The sequence below is a fragment of the Hydra vulgaris genome, chromosome 07 (genome assembly GCF_038396675.1).
Source record: "Hydra vulgaris chromosome 07, alternate assembly HydraT2T_AEP".
Taxonomy (NCBI): domain Eukaryota; kingdom Metazoa; phylum Cnidaria; class Hydrozoa; order Anthoathecata; family Hydridae; genus Hydra; species Hydra vulgaris.
In genome coordinates, this window is record NC_088926.1 from 8050001 (window position 1) to 8069994 (window position 19994).

At 24.9% G+C, this 19994-nt stretch overlaps 1 protein-coding gene across 1 annotated transcript in view; it reads left to right on the top strand.

Moving 5' to 3' along the window:
* Window positions 1–195: 195 nt before the first annotated feature.
* Window positions 196–19994, top strand: part of LOC101235022 (sortilin) — a 59847-nt gene continuing 40048 nt past the window's right edge. The window contains exons 1-7 of the mRNA XM_065800953.1: window positions 196–418; window positions 820–882; window positions 3830–3909; window positions 6866–6968; window positions 7348–7542; window positions 16076–16155; window positions 19648–19703. Of these exons, the coding sequence (XP_065657025.1) occupies window positions 206–418; window positions 820–882; window positions 3830–3909; window positions 6866–6968; window positions 7348–7542; window positions 16076–16155; window positions 19648–19703 (790 nt within the window). The 5' untranslated portion in view covers window positions 196–205. The remainder of the gene's footprint in view (window positions 419–819; window positions 883–3829; window positions 3910–6865; window positions 6969–7347; window positions 7543–16075; window positions 16156–19647; window positions 19704–19994) is intronic.

Genomic DNA, 19994 nt, shown 5'->3' on the forward strand with positions numbered 1-19994 from the left:
GTTCATTTCTACTTGTGTAAGGTTAGGAGTCAATCAATTTGTCAACATTTATATATATATATATATATATATATATATATATATATATATATATATATATATATATATATATATATATATTTTATATTTGATATAAAATATTTTTGTTTGATAATAATGTGCTTTTATAATTGATATAATATTTCTTTCAAAAACAGTATAGTATATGAAGCAACAATATAACAAGATGGTTTCGAGACAAGTTTTTATAATTTTTTCTTTTTGTGTAACTGGTTCTTATCTAAGTGAGAGGTATATATACTTCGGTGGACATGATAAAAGTGGTAACGAAAATTTTTTGACAACTAATGTACAACATAGTAGAGTAAAAAGATCTACTTTAAATGAAGATGCAAAGAAAAAAATTCAAAGTAACAAAGTAAGTTGGCAACTAAATGGTTTATGTTACATTAGTTTACTCCTGATTCATTAGTTCTAATCAGTTACTTTATTGTCATGTTATGTAAGTTACTTATTGCAGTGATTTACTGAGGTTGTTTTTTTTTCTGAAATGTTAAGCAAATTTTAGTGAATTTTTTCATATACTTATGAATAGTTATTTGATATTTTACTTTCACTTTTGACTCAAGCTTTTTTTGATGCAACTTAAAAAGCTTTTTTACTTTAAAGGACTTATTGGAATTTATTATTGCTAATTATATGTCATTTTCTTCATTGGTTTTCATAGTTTTATATTAAAATGTATTTTATTACTTTATTCTATTTTAATCTTTTATTGTTTTTATTTTTAATTTATGTTACTTTATTCAAAAATTTTAGTTTGTGTTAAAAGATGAAAAAAACTTTGATTTCCAATTATTTTGGCTTGGTGAAGACTCAGAGGTAAATACATTTAAAATATATTAATACAATTAATTTAATGCATAAATATAATTATATTTAAAAAAAATGACAATATATATTATTGTGATGTATAATATATATTGTAATGACAATATATATTATAAATATAATTATATTTAAAAAAAATAACACTTCTTGGGGCACCTAAAAAAATATATATATATTTTATCTAATTTTAATATACATTTTAGTTGAAAAAAATTAATTTTGATAATTTAAGAATACAAAAAAAGTATATAATTATCATCTGTATACTGTACTGTACTACTTTTAGCAGCCATGTTACTTTTAGCATGCCTTTTTCATTTAGCATCCTAATTTTGTTTTAGAGTAGAAATAGAGAATGAAATGATAAAAATGCTTATAAAAAAATATATATTTTGTTTTTAAATTATAAAGCCGAATTAAATTTCATGATTTGAAACTGCCCAGCTTTTAAAACTACAAAACCTGTAAATTAAGAACAAACCATAAAATTTATAATTCAAAAAGTTTTTGATGTTTTTATTTATTTTTGATTATCAATTAATTTTTTACTCTATAGTTTTTTCATTTATTACTTTTTTGATAAAAATGTTATGAAGTATGAACCACTTTCTTAATTTCATGTTTTGCCTTTGATTTTTCTCTCGCTTACAGTTCTGGTTATTGATAAAAGCTTATAAGATCTAAACCATTTCAATATTTTTTATATTCTTTAGCAAAAGTATTGTCCTCTCTAAGTCCTCTCTTTTCCTATCTTGTTCTAATGAGTTATCCAAATAGCCCTCTCCAAATGCATGCTAAAATAAGATATAATTAGTGGTCAATTAATGCAGTATTAGTACATTCATTACATCATATCAGAAAAGATTTAAAATAATTCTAAGATGAAATTTTATATATGTATTCATATAATATGTATAAATCTTTACATAGTCAGAGTTCTTGTTGACTTTGTTTATGTAAAAGGATAACCAAGTCAAAATGCATGTTTAGATCAAAGCACCAATGAAAAAATAAGTTTGAGTTAATTTTTTTTTACTGATCTTCAGTAGCAGATATAGAGAAAAAAATATCTTGTTGATTTTGTCAAAGGTTATCACTGGTTTCGTTTTTGTTAAAGGTTGCTCCTTTATTTTTTTAACATTGCTATAACCACAATTACCTCCTCATGATTATTTATTGTTTTTTTCTTTATAATACTATTTAATATTTTAATTTATTCTTCTCTGAATTATTTTATTTTATGTACAAAAAAATTTATACAAAAATTTTTTTATAATATATATTAAATTAATTTAAAAAACTATTATTGAAAGAATTACTCAATATTTTGTGATATTTTTTTGGATTTGATAGGAATCACTTAGATTTGATTATGTGTGATCTCTTTATTTCCTGATAACATTTTATCTTTAGGATAAGAAGTTTGTTATCTTTAAGAAAATAAGTATTTAATTTTTTATATTAGGCAAATATGTGTATATCAAAATCTCAAATCCATTAAGTTTTTAAACATGTTTGAAAGCAAGAACACTTTTACAGATTTAAAATTAGTAATTACAAATGTTTGATTAAGTTTATTTTTGCTTTCTTTATTCGAAAATAAGTTATTATTAGATAACATTTTTAAATTTTATTTTAATTTTATTTTGGTAATATCAATTTAATAATTTATAAGTAAATTAGTAATAAATTAACAATAAGTTTTCTATATTTTATATATATTGTAAGTTGTATAAAAAGAGAAAAGATAGATAGTTTTATATTTTATCAACAGATTATACAATGTGAAAATTTTGTTCCGCTAACAGTTGATGTAGTGGGTAACAAATTTATTGTTATCTATTAATAAAAAGACAATAGAAATTAATCTTAACATAACATTTTTTTTTTTTACTTAATTGTATTAGTTATTTAATTTAAAAAAATTTTATTTATAGTAAAGACAAATTTTGTTTTAAACTTAAAATAGTTTTTTTTAGTTATTATAGTGCATTATAATTTCAGAGATTATCTTTTTCCGGATATTTCCGGAATTCCAGATATACTCCTATATAATGTCCTTGATTCAGGCAAACATGGAAGCTTTCATTCATTTCCTTTGGTTTTATGTGAAGCCTCTCTCTACCACATACTTTTCTTATTCTTGTGCTGGTGATATTTCTAATCAAAGTAATTTATTTGCAATAAAATAATTTTTTTTTCTTCTCTTATTGAAAAATTGCCTGCCTACACCAAAACCCCGAGTTGATCTATGACACTCCACTACAGCCATGGCTATATCAATTAGTTTATGTATATTCCATTGCACCTATGGGTATATTATTTGATGTATGTACATTTTACATGAAAATAAAGGAAAATAAAATTGAAAAAGTAAAAAAAATATAAATATAAATAAGCTCTATCAAGAAATGTAAAATAAAGTTAAGTTTAAATATAAATGATTAAAGTCATTAAATTTATTATTTATTACTGTTTTTTAAAGAATGATAAAGTTTAATGTACTTCAGCAAATAATGTAATGGTTTTAACTTTTAAGTGATATTTGAAAATTGTTCTAAAAATGCGGTAGTAAAATTGTCATCATAAGAGACTTTTTTAACCGTAAAAGTCTCCTTCACATTCTATTCAAAGATATATATATATATATATATATATATATATATATATATATATATATATATATATATATATATATATAAATATATATATATATATATATATTATATATATACATACATACATACATACATACATACATACATACATACACTTGTTCTTTTTCAGTTAAATAATAGTTAGGTTATAATAAGGGATGTAGAATGGTAATTTCCTTTTATTCATATATAAGTCAGGAATCTTGTTAATTATGTGTTACACAAATTTATTGAATTTTTAATTAGAATAATAAATAAATTAATAAAATTTTGAATTATAGGTTCAGTTGCTATTAACAACAATTGATGCTGGTTTTTTAACAATTTTTGGAATAAAGAATCCAAGTAAACTTTACAAAAGGTAAGTTTCAACTTTAGTATGTTTAAAAGTTATTATTATTATTATTATTATTATTGTTATTATTATTTGTACTTCTCTTCCTCAAGCCTAGAGATCCGTTACAGCTGAGGAGGCTGTTATTAAAACTCTTAACCGTGAGACTTTGAAATATTAACCTTGACTAAAAAGGCCACTATGGGAAAAAATAAGTTGAGCTTGATGTTTTTAGGTTTATGATGGGTCTAAATTCTATTTAAAAAAATTTAAACATACCATTTAAATAAACATATGTTGGGCATAAATAAACATGAGTTATAATTAGTAGTTAAATAAAACATTTAAGTTATCTACTAGCTGATCTAACTAGTATGAGTTTTTTTTGTCAAGTAATAATAACTTCAAAAAACATAATGACTTCAAAAAACATAATGACTTCAAAAAACATAATAATTTCAAAAAACAAGGTATTCAAAAAAATCCCTAACATCAAAAAAAAAAAAAAATTTTTAAAAGTGCTTGAAATTTGACAGTTTTTATTTGTTTAAAACCTTGTGAAAAAAAGCCATACCAAAAAAAGCATCCCACTAGTGATATCAAAAAAATTTATTACTTTTATAAACTTAAAAACTATTTATATAAACTAATCATTACAATGTAAAAAATCTGAATTTTCCATTTAAAAATGAACTATACATTTTTCCCTTACTTGAATTTTACTAATTAAACACAAATTAAAACTAATAATAAAAACCAGAAATTTATTTTACTTGCTGCCATTATTTTTTTTAATTTAAAATTTGAATTATTTGTCAGTAGTGAATGATATTCCAAGAAGAAGTAGAGTTAAGGGCTTCTGAGAGTGTTAACAATATTGCAATAAATATTAGTAGTAAACAATTGATTTTTGTTGAGTTGATAGTTCACCAACTACTACAAGCTCCAACTAACAGAACAGAGATCATATTCAAGATTGCCTATTTTAAGCAATCAAAAATTGATGGTTTGTTGTCAAAACTGGAGTATATAGGTGGGTCAGCAGCAAATAAAGCTACTTTAGAGATAAGATTATCAGGAAGACCATTATTATTGATGAGGAACACCAAAGAACTAAGGGTGGAACCCTCTGCTAACTCAGAAGTTACTGGGTATGAAGAAGAGGACTGTCCATCAAGATCAACTTTAATACTGTGATTAAAAAGAAATGATTAAATATTTTTATAAACTTTGCCAGGTATACAATAATAAATGAGCTTAGGGAAATGAACAGCATGCCTGACTTTATCAAAAGTCTTTGATATGTAAAGACCAATAGCTCTTTCTTCATTGCTTCCATATACAATATAACCATTGGTTATAAAAGTTAACAGTAGAATGAGGGGATTTAAATCTGTATTGCTTGTCATAAAGTAAGTTGTTACATGCAAAATGAGTTATTAGAAGTTACTATAATGGAGAATAAATTACTTGTGTATTATACATTTAAAATTGTCAAATCAGTATTTTTATAAATCAGTATTTTTTCTCTATCTAAATCATAATATTAATACTAGTAAATTTAGGGGCACTCGTGTCACCTGTTTTTAGCAATCATTAACATATAAATTTTATTTTGTTTGAGAAGTAAAGTGAAGCTGAGCAAAGCCAAATAAATATATACGTAAACACTGTGGACCAGAGAGCATATTTGGTTTGATGTAGTGTCACCTAGGATTTTAATTAATTTTAACTAAATTTAAAAAAAGTTACTGTTACAAATTTATATTACTAGACTACAAATTGAACTATTTCAATAAAATAAAACATCAGAGCGTCTCTCCATTAATGAAAATTGTTTGGATGTTAATCTTTGTTTAATAATATTTATTAAATAAAAATACCAAATATATTATGTATATTATGTATGTTATAACAGTTTCTAAAGTGATTTGATTTGTTAAAAAAAGTGCTAGATCTAGGTTGCTATCAGAAGTCACTACCTGAATACAAGATATTATCAATCTCTACATATATGATGGTTATGATGAAAATATTTTGACACTCCCTATGTCATGTGTTTATTGTAAACAAAATTTATATCTTCTCAAGAATGGCCATACTTCTCAAGAATGGCCATAAAGGGATCATTAGTAGTTTTAATTGCTAAAGTATTTTATATACTAATATTGATCAAGAATGGAATCTACACCTCAAAAAGGACTTAAATTAGTTCATGAAAGAATTCAAAGTATCAAGTTTTATGTATATTTTACATAAAACTTGACGCTAGAGAATCAGGAATTTTACCTAAATCTTGACTCTAGAGAATTATCAGAAGTTTTATGATGCTACAGAGTTATCAGCAATTTTATTTAAATCTTGATGCTTGAAAATTATCATAAATTTTATATAAATCTTAGATTATGAGTAATTTAGTCTAAATCTCAGTGCTTGGTAGTTATCAATGTTTTGATAAAAATTTGATTAGAAAGTTATAGTTGTAAAATTTGAGTTCTAAAATATAACATCAAACAAAAAAATATAAAAATATTTAAAATAAATTAAAGTGTTCACTTTTATTTGTTTTAAATATTTTGTGATCACTATATTCATATATTTATCAATTTTATCTGATGATTGTTTATGTTAATTAAGCTATGTATAAGGTTAAATCAGTTTTTGATGCTCCACCTTCTGATCCAGTAAAAATATTCTTTAAATTATAAAACACTAACTTTAAATTATAAAGCATATCTTATAATAACCCATCTACAGCTAACCTCTAGCTATTAAGTTGTCATTTTTTTCATTTTTCATATAGTAATTTAAATTAAAACCTTTCCATAAATTAGGTAAAAATGGTTTAATAAAATATTAGTCATATACTTATTATATAATTATCATATAAGTGTCATATAAGTCTTGTAGTATATTATACTTAAATCAATAATGAAATAATAAAATAAAAAAATTATTTTAATAATTTCTTATGATTTTTTAGTACTAATGATGGATTGACATTTGAAAACATCGGCCATCTTATTGAAAAAACAGAAATTCGAAGCAAGATGGGGATTATGAAAAGTCCTCTGAATAGTAACATGGTAACTTTTTTTCTTTCTTATTTATTTTTTGTCTTCTTTTTCTAAACTAAAATTTCCTCATAATTATATTTAAAAAATATTTTAAGTTTATTGTTACTGTATGCATGTGATCAAACCTTATATACCTTATAGACTCACAGAATCTTTATTAAAATTTATTCAGAAAAATTACTTATATGGTGGGATTGTTTATTTTATTTGCTCTGGTCCTTTTGGTATGGTATTTATGAGTCACATGCATTATCAATGGTTTACATTATGAGAGAAGAGAGAGAGAGAGAAAAAGTTCCTTAATTGTTATGTGTTGCTTTTAAAGACAATTTATATTATGTTTATAACTATTATATCTTGTATTTTATTTTTTGTAAAATTTTTTCAGCTGATTTTAATTTCGTATTCATCAACCAACATGTTTTCTATGTTCTTAAGTCAACAAACCGCGTCCACACTTGTCATTACAAAAGATGCTGGAATAACCTTCAAATTAATCAATATCCCATTTACTATAAAAGAAGGTTCACCAATTTTATTTCATCCTACTAAAGAAGATTGGTTGATGGTACTGGACTCAAAGGTTTTTTAATTGAAAAATAATTTTATAAAACACAAAATGCAGACTATGCTTAGGGAAAATAGTTATGTAAATGAGTATTGAGCTTGTCACTTGATATTGTTCAGTTGCATAATTACTTTTTGTAAAAATTTTCCACTTTACCTAAACATAAGCTTACTAGCTGTAAGTATGCGATAATGTATAAATATGTAATAATGCATAAATAGTAACATAATTAATCAATTGATTATATTATCATTTATGCATTGATACTAAACTTACAGCTTGTAACTCTTAATGAACTACTTAGTTTTAAAATTATTGATAGTTTATATGAATATATAAATCAATTGAATTAATTGAAGTTAATTTAATTGAGTTAATTGAAATAATAAATAATGTTAATAGGTATGATTTATGAATTATTTAAAGGTTATTAAAAGACTCTATTGAGTAATGTAATAACACAAAAATATATTATATTATATTTGTCATATAATAACATAATATCAATGTGAACTTTGGTACTGCTTACCAACATAGTTTTTGTTTTTGATAGATTGCATTTTTCATATCACAAAAAAATGTTGATGTAACTATAGTTTTAAAATGTTATCATCTTGGAAAAATTTGTTCTGTAATAAATTTAAATCTGTTTAAGGACTGTCCATAAATAATGTTTGTGATTTTTCTAAGTATTTGACTCCTACTTCCCCTTTGTCAAGTTCTGTTAGTTTTTTGCTGACACACTCTCTTCCCTTTTAAATGATGCCAGTTTTCTTATTCAACCTCTCCCCCACCTTCACCCCAGCATTAAATAAAAATAAAAATACACATATACCATTGATATTTTTTCTGGCTCAATTTATTATTAACAGTACTGAATTAAAGTTGAAAAACATTGTGGAGAAATAAGCAAAGTTGTTTCTGAATTTAAATTGTGTTTTTGATGATCATTGATAGTTTTGCTAAAGTTATCAAAGGAAGGATTAAGAGAAGTTGATCTTATCAAATAATAACTAAAAAAATTTATTCTATATCTATTATATAAATTAACTCACTTGTCATTTTTACAGAGGTCGTTGAAGTGATCTTCAATTAAAACAATAAGTAGTGAATGCTCTCCATAAACTTAAGGGTTATCTTCTACTTAAGGTACAATCAATTGCATCAACTTCATTTTCATCTAGCCATTCAGTAGTTTTTAAACTTTTGTGCTGGACAGAAAAGTTCAGGGCAAGTTTCTCTCTCAGGCTTGGCAGAAATGTGCCAAGGAACACAATGTGCAAAAGAAGCACAGAGAAGAATTTAAAATCATTAAGGCAACTTGAGGAAGAATACTTTCAATGTTTGATGTGATGAGCATAAACGGGGATAATGAAAATAACTATTTAGCTCCTTCTTATATATCTACTACTTTAAGCTCATCTCTTGTTTGGGTCTACAGGACAGGTAGCAAAAGTAATCTTGTTCTAATTAAAGTATGAGCTTCTCTTAAGTAGGCTACAAGAATGATCGTTTCAACACCTCATGTTTTGAGTGAAATATTGAATCAACGGACAATCCACTGTTGACCTTATAGTAAAAGGTTCCTTTTTACTAGCTCTGATTGCTCTGGATTAATATACTCTGCAACTGTGAGATAACTATGAATTTGTAGGATATCTCTTTTATATATATCTGTTATATCCATACCGTTGTCCAGCAAAATCAAAGTTTGTTGCTCTGCTAGGTTGAATACGATGCAGCTTAGACCGTTTTGCATAATGAAAAGAGCGTCAAGGTTATTTATCATAAAATGATAAAATACGATTTCAATTACTTTCTAGTATCTGGTACTTTGGTCAGGTCCTCCATCGGCACTAAACACAACAATAGGCTTAACTATATTAGTTAGAAGATCTCTGGTAATGGAGTCAATTATTTTTAATTATTTTAGTTTTTACAGCTTTTCAATAAATCACTTTACTTTACCAGAACGCATGGTGACATTAGCATTTTTGTCTTTTAGTTGCAAACTTAACTGACTTAACAAGATAAGTTTTTATTTTAAGAACAGTCCAATTATTTGCTCACTTTTTATTGTCTTCAAATTTTATTTCTAAGCTTAAAAAATCTTTTAATTACATTAACTCTAAATTAATTAAAAAATAATAAATAAATTTTTATTCAAATAAATGTCTAAATAAACAATGTTGTGAACAGCCTAAAGTATGTCTTACAAATTCTTTTAAGAAGATGAAATTTTAATATAACATTATAAAGTAAAGAACCTTCGAGAGACCAAGTTAAACAGATCTACTTAACAAATGTTTAATTTAAGCAAAGTAAAACAATTATTCTTGCTTTAAAAAGACTATAGAAAATAGCTCGAGATAACAAATGTTCGAGTTAAACAGTGTTCGACTTATTGAGAATTAACTGTATATATTACTGTTGGTTCAACTAAAAAAAGCAGTCTTGAGATTAATTGGAATGAAAAATTAAAGGATTAAGTTTATGTATTCAAAGTTTTTTGGTATACACTTATTGTATTTTATAACCAAAAATTAATTATAACCCTAATTTAATGTTGCTTAACTCCGCATGATTTCCCTTGTTTCAATTACCAAATGATGTTATGTTTTTCAATTCAAAATTTAAAAAGCTCTTTTTGAAAATAATAGTCACTTAACACTAAAAACAAGAAGCTTTAAAAGCTTTGTAACTTTTTAAGTTTTAGATTACTGTTATTGTAAAGGTATGTGACAAGATGTATCCACACTCCATCACAAACACATCACTAGTGTAATCAGCCACACCCACATCACAAAGCATAGTCTAATTATAAATAACTAAAACAATGATGAATTGCATCAGATTTTTTTATATTGCCTTTTTTATATGCTTTTTAAAAAATTATATAAAAATTTAATTTTTTTAAATTACATTTTTGTTACATCTTTTTTTTTATCTAGAAACTCAATTTAAAAGATATATAAAGTCAAGTAATTTAAAAAAAAGTTCTTTCAGAAAAAAAAAAAAGATATATATAAAAGTTAGCTCATCAATTTATATCTTTCAAAATTACTTAGTTTCAAAAAAGTTTTTGTTCTGGTAAATACTATTAAATTGATGTTTCTTTGACAGCAATGATTTGACTATATATGCACCATTTGACAAGCCAAAAACAATCTCTATTACAAGCAATAGTCTTATAATGCTACGAACAAGACGTATACTGTATTTATTACTGGTGGGAAAAAGTGTGATGTCAGCTTTGTATAACGCACCAGAAAACATAATATATATAAAATTCTTTTTATTCCTCTTGCCATCTGCATTCATACAGAGGGCAAGAAGACATATATTATTATCTCTATATTTGAAAATAATATTTTATATATATTACTATATATTATTTGTAGTTTCCCATGATTAAAAGGTTGATAAAATTGAAACTATGTATTCAAAAATTAAGAAGTTGATTTTTTGTTTTTTATTAGGAAAAGATATTTTGAAAGTGTTTTGAACACTTTCTTGTTGAATCAACTGTTTAAGAACTTAGCAGGAATAATTTAACAATTTCAACCAGTGAAGGTGTTGAAATCTTTTAATCTAAAAATCTTTATGAGCAAACATCTAATTTAAGTTTTGTTATGGTGGCTTCATTCAGAAAGTTTTGAAAAAATTATTGAATAGTGTCAATGTCAAATCATTAGATGAAGAAGCTGCTTAGGAAGGCAATAATAACCTGAAGACACAGTTACCTAATAAGTGATTAACTAAGTGATTTTAAAAAATAATCCATAAGAATGATGATTTAGTTCGAATCCAAGATAAGTACTTCATTTTTAGAGATTCCAAAGGGGTTTAAGCTGTCTGAAACAAGTGGAGTTAGAACATAAAAATTAAAATAAAATTGATGCTACTCTCAAAATAATTTAGCCCACATCAACATCCAGTGAAAGAATGTTTTTTGTTGCTGGTAACTTTTCCGCTAAGCTTCGAAGCCCAATGAGTTTTAAAATGTTAAATACAATGACATTTTTAAAATACGATTTTTTGGAATTGAAGATTTTGAGTACTGCTGTAATTTTTTTTGAATAAAATAAATTATGTAATTAAAAAAAAAATTATCTAAGAAATGTTTAAATAAAGTTTTCTAATAGAGAATGTTTTAGCACTTTTGGTAACCTTTAAAGATGTTTCTTGCTGATACCATGCAATAGTGGTATTAAAAAGCTTTAAATGCAGCAGATGGGTATTAGAATTTTCCAGTATTATAGAAACTCAACCTGTAACTACATGCTTCTTTTAAAAAATAATTATTTAAAAAACCAGTAATACACCCTAAAACCAGCAGTAAGCCCTAAAATAGGTCAATTAGTTATGCTCCAAAATAGAATAATTTGTTACACTCTAAAATAGGTCAACTTGTTACACTCTGAATGTTAATTTTTGAACAAATGATGGCTGAAACCCATCATTTCAAAATTTTTATTAATAATATAACAAAAATAGGTTAATTTAAATTTTTTTATTATTTTTTTAAAATTCTCCTCCCTAAGGCCGAGAAAGCCACTACAGTCGAGGAAGCTACTTTTTTTTTATGGTTCTTTTTTTTCTTATGGCTCCAAAACACGAACCTCGACAAACAAGGTCACTGTGCAAAGAAACAAGTTGAGCATGATACTACCATGGAGTGGTGGGGATCAAACTAAAAATGTTTACAAACTTTTTATAAAATATTAACTTGGCATCTTCAAAACAGCAAAATAAACAAGAAGTGTTGTATATTTAACAGTCAACAGCAAACAAAATACTTTTTTGGTTAATTTAATTGGTGCTAGTATGTTTAATATGTAATAAATCTGTTTAATTTTACAAAAACCATTGTTTGAGGAGGAATGATTCAAACTTATATAGGCCTTGAAAGTCAGTTAAAACTAATGTTTCTTTTGCTAGTTTCTTTTTGTCATTTCTCTGAAACGCCTATGGGAAGTTATTAAATTTTTTTAAAATCTATTGTGGAGTGGTAGATATTTTTTTCTAATAAAGTCAAACTTTAGCACAAAATTTAATTAATGAAACCGAACAATCATTAAAATATAGCACTCTATTTCTTACTACACAAATTATATTTAGTTGTGACAACTTGGCCGTGGCTTATAAGACGTTTTGTGGACATTCAAATTTATGTAGGTTTCCTGCTAAAACTATTTAATTCATAAATAATATTTTGTAATCAAATGTTTTTATATTAGCAAAGTTCTTTTAAACTAAGCGACAATTTAGTTTTATTGATTTTTTATAAAAAGAAAATTTTTAACTACTTAACTTTATATAATTTTAATTATATAAAGTTAAGTAGGTTTTTATTAATAATTATATAAATAATTATATACAGTTAAATATAGATTAATTTTTTTTCTTTTAATGCAAATCTTTTAAAACTATTTGTATGATTGATTTTTTAAAAACAAGACTTTCAACAACTGCGTTTTTAATAAAATTTTATCTTAAAATTAATAATCTTAAAATTATTAATTAAATAAGCAGGCCTTGTTTTAAATAAAAAATGCCTAATGTATTAGCTCGGTGCGATATTTGACGTCATAAAATTCTCTTTATTTTTTAATATTTTAAGGACATTAACTTTCTTAAATTCCTGCAATAATATTAATTATTGCAAAATGAGTTAAATGTTATTTAATAGCTTTTTTATTATTACTATAAAGAATGTTTATTTTATTTTCTTTTTTTTTAAATCTATCTTGAATTTAATATTGGATTTTTAAAAATGTTTGGTATTAACGAATTTCTTTCTTTTCTCGCCACTGCATAAATGAATTAAAATATGTTAAATTTTTGAACTACAAATGATTTTTTATTTAAAAAAAATTAGCGTGTAACAAATTAAAAAAAATTATGTTATTTTGTTTACTTTATTTATTTAAAGTTTATTATTAAATTGTTAAAATTACATCGCTGAATATATCGTTTGTTAAAAAAAGATCGCTGAGATTTAACTTGAGTTATAAAAAAAAGAAGTTTAACGTTTTGTGCAAACTTTTGATGCAGTCCTTTATTTAAAATTTAATTTTGATAATAAAAAAAAATGTTTAGGAAGAAAAACCGAAAAAACAATGGCGATAAAAATAAGCTGATTTTTTTAAAGAACAAATAAAATTTAAAAATTGAACAGTATTTAGTAATATTTTTAAGTAGATTTAACATTTAAGTTAAACCCAAGCATTAACTTTAATTTTAATAAACTTAAATATATTTTTTAAATCTAAACTAAATTATATATATTTTTTATTAGAATAAAATTACATATTTTTATTAAATTAGTTTTTAATTAAATCATATATTTTTTATCAGAACTCAATTATGTTTTTATGATCTTTGCTTCAAGCTTAAAAAATCTTTACCTTTTAATTTTATTTGAGTTTTTTTCATTAGTAAATATTTACTAATGAAAAAATTTTCTATTTAAATTCATTATTTAAATTTATTATTTAGATATCAAACATAATTGTCATTACATAAATGTTTAAAAGTCAATGTGACTTTTTTTAAAATTTATTACTTTTTTTATCTTACCGCTTATAGTATAATTTAAAAGTTAAAAAATGATAAAAAGTCGCTTAACCGAAATGGCTTACTGCTTACATAAAAATCGCTTAAGGTAAATTGCTCTACGCTTAACGCTTTAAACAAGGCCTTGAAAACTTACAGGGACTTAACTTAAACATACATATAAACATAGTGAATTACGAGTGGATGAACACTGTGCCAGAGGTTTGAACAAAACACTAAACATCATCACTCATATTGTGAAGCAGTTCTATTTACTCTTTATGAATAATTTTTACTTTTTTAGTTTAACCATGAAAGTTTGCTTTCAAATAAATTAATGCAATAAAAATTTGCTTAAGTAAAATATAAAGTTATTAAATGTATACATAGTCTGCAGTTTGGATACTGATCATTACAGACCGCTGTTTCAGGGGTAGGCTGTATTGCAAAAGTTTTTAAAACATTTTAAAGATGTTAAAAGAAGATTGTTATAATATTTTTTAGTAACTCAATGATTTAATTACTTCTTTTGTTTATCTTTTTGTTTTTCTATTTTTGAATAAATTAACCATATTCTATAATTTTTTTCACTATTAAAAATGAAACAGTAAAAATACTGATTTGAAAAACTCCAATTATTAAAATTTTTTTAAATAGTGATTAGAATTCTTTTATTAAGCTGTTACTATGATCCTTTAATAGCAGCACTTTGGATAAAGTTATTGTTTAAATTTTCCTGCCAATTGCTAATATCGTCAAAGCATTCTGAAGTAGTATTTCAATTGTTTGAAGAGTTTTAATTCAATTAGAAGAATCAGTTGATTTGGTTTCATTTCCAGAATCAACCAGATTTTGAATTATTGGACTTTTAATGATCTCATCATGATGTTATCAAGAAAAGGTTTTTTAAAAATGTTTAATTTGAACTTTTTGTAGTTTTTTTGTTTAAACTTCCAACCAGAAATTTTTCTTTTCTCCATTTTTCACATATAATTTTATATCAATAATTATTTTATATCAAAATAAGAAAGTGATTAAAATATACTTTAAAAACTAAAAAAATTTAATGCAAAAAAAAAGTTTATCTTTAAAGCTTTTGTTTCTAAACTATTTTATGAAGAAATGCTGTTTTAATCTAAACCGCTTTTCTAATTTAAAATTCTTTCCTTAAATGCGAATGCTTCTTCAAGAAGAATTTGCATTTCTAAAAAATTTAATTTCGATCCAATAATTCTTTTCTTTAATTAAATTAGTTAATTTTTGTGGCTTATTTAAATTATTAGGATTTAAGTAAAAACAATACTTCTAAGCAATGATTGGTTAGCAGAAAAATGTACATGCATGATTTGTTCATAGTTATTTAAAACATTTGAGTTATTAAAGTTGTTATTAAATTAATTAAATTATAGAAAATAAAGTTTTTTTGAGTTATTATAGTTTTTATTATAAGTTAATATATACTTATTCTTACATGAAAAAAGTATATTAATTTTTATATTACTATTCTTATAAATTTATGTTTAGGTGAATTGGTTATAAACAATGGTTTATTTATATAGGTGAAAATAACCCATCGTAACTGCCTTCTGCTGGGCCTATACATACATACAAACATATATATATATATATATATATATATATATATATATATATATATATATATATATATATATATATATATATATATATATATATATATATATATATATATATATATATATATATATATATATGTATATATATATACATATATATATATATATATATATATATATAAATTATGTTAGTGTATTCTACAAATAGAGTGCTCAATGTTCTTAAAAAACAGAGCAATAATAAATTAGTAAAAACACATCTAATTTTCTTCAACAATTTGTTTTACTGATTTTGATTCTTCCTGATGAGCCTACTGATGGTTGTTTACTTTACTTTATGTAATAATTTTGTAAAAGTTATGCTTAAGTGGTCTTTGTAATTTTCTTATTTTCAGGGTGGTGCATGGCTTTCAAAGGACTTTGGCACTAAGTGGATGCAATTAATGAAAGATAAAAAAGTTTCATCAGTGAAATGGTTATAATTGTTTTTAAAATTACCTTATTTTATAGTAAGAAACTGGTTATCATAAGAATATACTAAATATTCAAATACTAAAATCTCCCTCATATAAAAGGTCATTAAAATATATTTATGTCTTTAATTTAAAATTTATTTTGCTCTCCATAATATAAAATGCTTATTTGCTTTTAACTAAATTACAATAGTGGTGTAGTGGAAAAGTGCTCACTTCGTAAATGACAAGATCCAAGTTCGATCTCCACTATGTCCCTGGTATTATTACCCTCTTTTCTCTTTATTGGCCTTATTTATTTATTTATTAATCTATTTTCCTTATTTAATTATATATTATATCTTACTTTCTGTTTGCTCAAAAAAAGTCTCCCTTTGCAAGCCTATAAAGACTTCTTTTCTACCCAGAACACTAACATAAGGATAACATTTGTTGTCCAGCAAACTAAAAACTTTTATTCGTTTTTTTAATCTGGTAGTTAGTCCAGACAATATATTATTGTATAGTTTTACTTAACTGGCTTAAGTGGAACCATCAAGAAACTTAAGAGTCTTTAATGTGCAGGTCACATACAATCCATACATATTTCCTATTAAGTTTTTTTCAACCAATTATATTGATTCTGGTGCCTATCAAGTATTTATATTAGCACTATTGCAACCAATAGCCTATTAAACCTAGGAATTTTCTGCCTTTTTTACTGCATAGATAAAAAAAATTATAGTTTTATATTTCCTACCATCAAATAGAATATGACTCAAACCATTATTGTTTAGTTCATTTTAGAGTTTTGAGGTCAAATTTTTTCTTAAGCTCGCTTAACTTATGGTCTTTAGTGAAACAAGTTTTTTTCTTTTATGATAAAATTAGCATCAATAAAGGCAGCAGTTGATCTTAAACCTTTATTGTGCCTTAAGCTTGCTAATAATGTTTTCTTTATATTCATTTTATCAAAAAAAAATTTTTTTATATTCACAGACTTAATTTAGGTTGCTCTCAGTAAAGAAGAAATCATTTTAATTCAGATCTTTTTAACAAGAAATCATTTTAGGTTAGGTCAGGTGTATGATCTTCATGATCACCCTGCTACTGAAAACATGTAACACAGTGCAAACCTGTTTCATGTCCTGCTTTAATTAGAAAGGGAATCCTTGTGGGATTCCCTTTCTAATTATAGGCTGGAAGGAGTTTGCTTCCTGTCATCAGTACTATTTAACATAGTATCTACTCCATGGTTTTTACCTTCTTGTGCAGCTGCTATATCTAATTGTAATCATTTTTTTCATTTTTTTCAAAAGAACAACTTTCTTGTGAACAAACAGCAGTTTATTGCAAGAAATCGATGTAAAAGGATGCTTAAGTGCCATTATTCTCAGTTCACTAAATCTTGTATATTGTCTCAGAAGTTAGGCTTTAAAGACTTTTAGAAAATCTTCAACAGTGTTGTTAACAAGGGTATGTCTAACATTCCATCTCTCATTCATGGGACTGATCTTATAACCTTTCCCAAGAATAAGGCAGAACTATTAGCAAAGAACTTTTCTAATTCAACTCTTGAATCTCATAACCATTCTCTTCCTTCCATTCCAATTAAACAGGTTAACCCATTGTTAGACATTTAAATCACTCTAGCTTCTGTTGCTAAAGTCATATCTCAATTAAACTCTTCTATGGCTTGTGGTCCAGACAACATTCCTGTCATAGTCTTACAAAATTTTTCTCCTGCTGAAAAATGGCATCTGTTGTTCCAATTTTCAAAAACTCATGTGAACCTTCTGACCTCTCCCCTCATTATTGTTTGATCAGTCTTCTTTCTGTTATTAACTAGGTCTTTGAGTCTTTGCTAAACAAGTTTTTCATATCCCATTTTTAGTCAAATAATTTACTGTCAGATAATCAATATCATTTTTGATCATCTTGCTCTACCGCTGACTTGATAACGGTAATTGAAAGATTTTATCATGCATTAGATGGAGGCGAAGAGTCTGAAGGCTATAGCTCTTGACATATCTAAAGCTTTTGACAAAGTTTGGCATGCTGGTTTTCTCCATAAGCTTGCTTCATGTTGTATTTGGGAAATTTTTTGAGATTATCAAATTGTTTCTTTCTAACCACTTTATTAAAGTCATCCTCCATTTCCAGTAACTTCTGGGGTACCTTAAGGTTCTATCCTTGGTCCTATTTTGTTTCTTATCTACATTAATGATCTTCCTGGCAACCTTACATCTAAATTAGCTCTTTTTGCTGATGACTTTATATTCCTGTCTTGACAAAAAGTCTTCTCTTTCCAATTGCTTAGAACTGCTCTTTCCAATTGCAGAAGTGAGATCAGATTTAAGCTGATCTTAAATCTGATCTCACTTCTGCTACAGATTGGGGCATGCAGTGGCTTGTAAACTTTACCTCAAACTACTTTTTACTGCAAACAAATATCGCAATACTGTTGGCGTTCCTATATTGATAAATGGCAACCCTCTCACTGAGTTCTCTCCTTTACGCCTTCTTAGACTATTGTTTACAACTGACCTTTCAAAATCACATATACAATCAATTGCTAAATCAGCTAAGGTTTCTTCTCTTTATCGTGCTTGCCGTTTTCCTACTCCTGATTCCATTCTCTATCGCTACAAATCTTTTATTTGTCATTGAATGGAATACTGTGTTCATATTTGGACTGGTTCTTCTAAAAATGGTCTTTCTCTTCTAGACAAGGTCCAAAAACACATTGTGAACGTAGTTAGACCCTTTGCTCTATCTGCTAAGTTTGTGCCTTATCTACAAATACTATCATTGGTTGCTGCTCAAAATAGCTATCATCTCTAGTTCCTATAACTCTCACTTGACTCTTTATTCAGTAAAGTCACATTTGATTACTGTAAACGTCCCTTCATGTTCTAAAAACTCTTATTTATCTAGTTTTTTTCCCTAAATTTCAGCTCTTTGGAAGTCTCTTTCATATTTATGTTTTTCTAATATGCACAACCTACAACTTTTCAAGTCTTTTCTGTCAACCATTTCCTTGCTCTATAGCTTGATACTTTTTTTTCTAGTAACTCCCAATTTAATAGTGCTTGCAGCTTTGTTGGAAGTGAATCATAATTAATAAAAATATTATTTAAATAGTTAAAATATAAAAAATGTTTTTATATTTTGAATATTTAAATTATATCTGTATAATAAATTTAAATAATTGGTTTCGGAAAAGTAGTTTTCTGAAACTATAAAAAAGCATTGATTTAAATAAAATTATGGCATTAAGCCTAAATTTAAAAAGAAAAAAAAATCATATAATTAAGACCTATTTAAAGCAAATAGTTAAACATCAAATAAGAGTATTTAAAAAAAAATAATTTGTTGTTAATATAAGAATAGAAAAAAACTTTATTATTTATTTTATTTGTTTTTAGGATTTTATTTTTAATTTTAATTTATTTTTGATTTTTTTTTTATGATTTATATTTAATAAAAAAGTAGTATATTTCATAAATTTTTAGGGGTACTGCATTAGGGAAAGAAGGAGAAGAGATTTATCTTTCTACTTATAATGATAGTATGAAAAAATATTTTGTTTATGTTGTATGCATGTCTATATATATATATATATATATATATATATATATATATATATATATATATTATATATATATATATATATATATATATATATATATATATATATATATATATATATATATCTGCTATAGTAATTGCTTACTTATTTTGCTTATAAATATAGGCTTATGGTAATAGTAATTGCTTATGGTAATAGTATGCTTATAGTAATTGCTTACTTATTTTGCTTATAAATATAGGCATACGGCTTTTTCAGAGGAGTCTATGA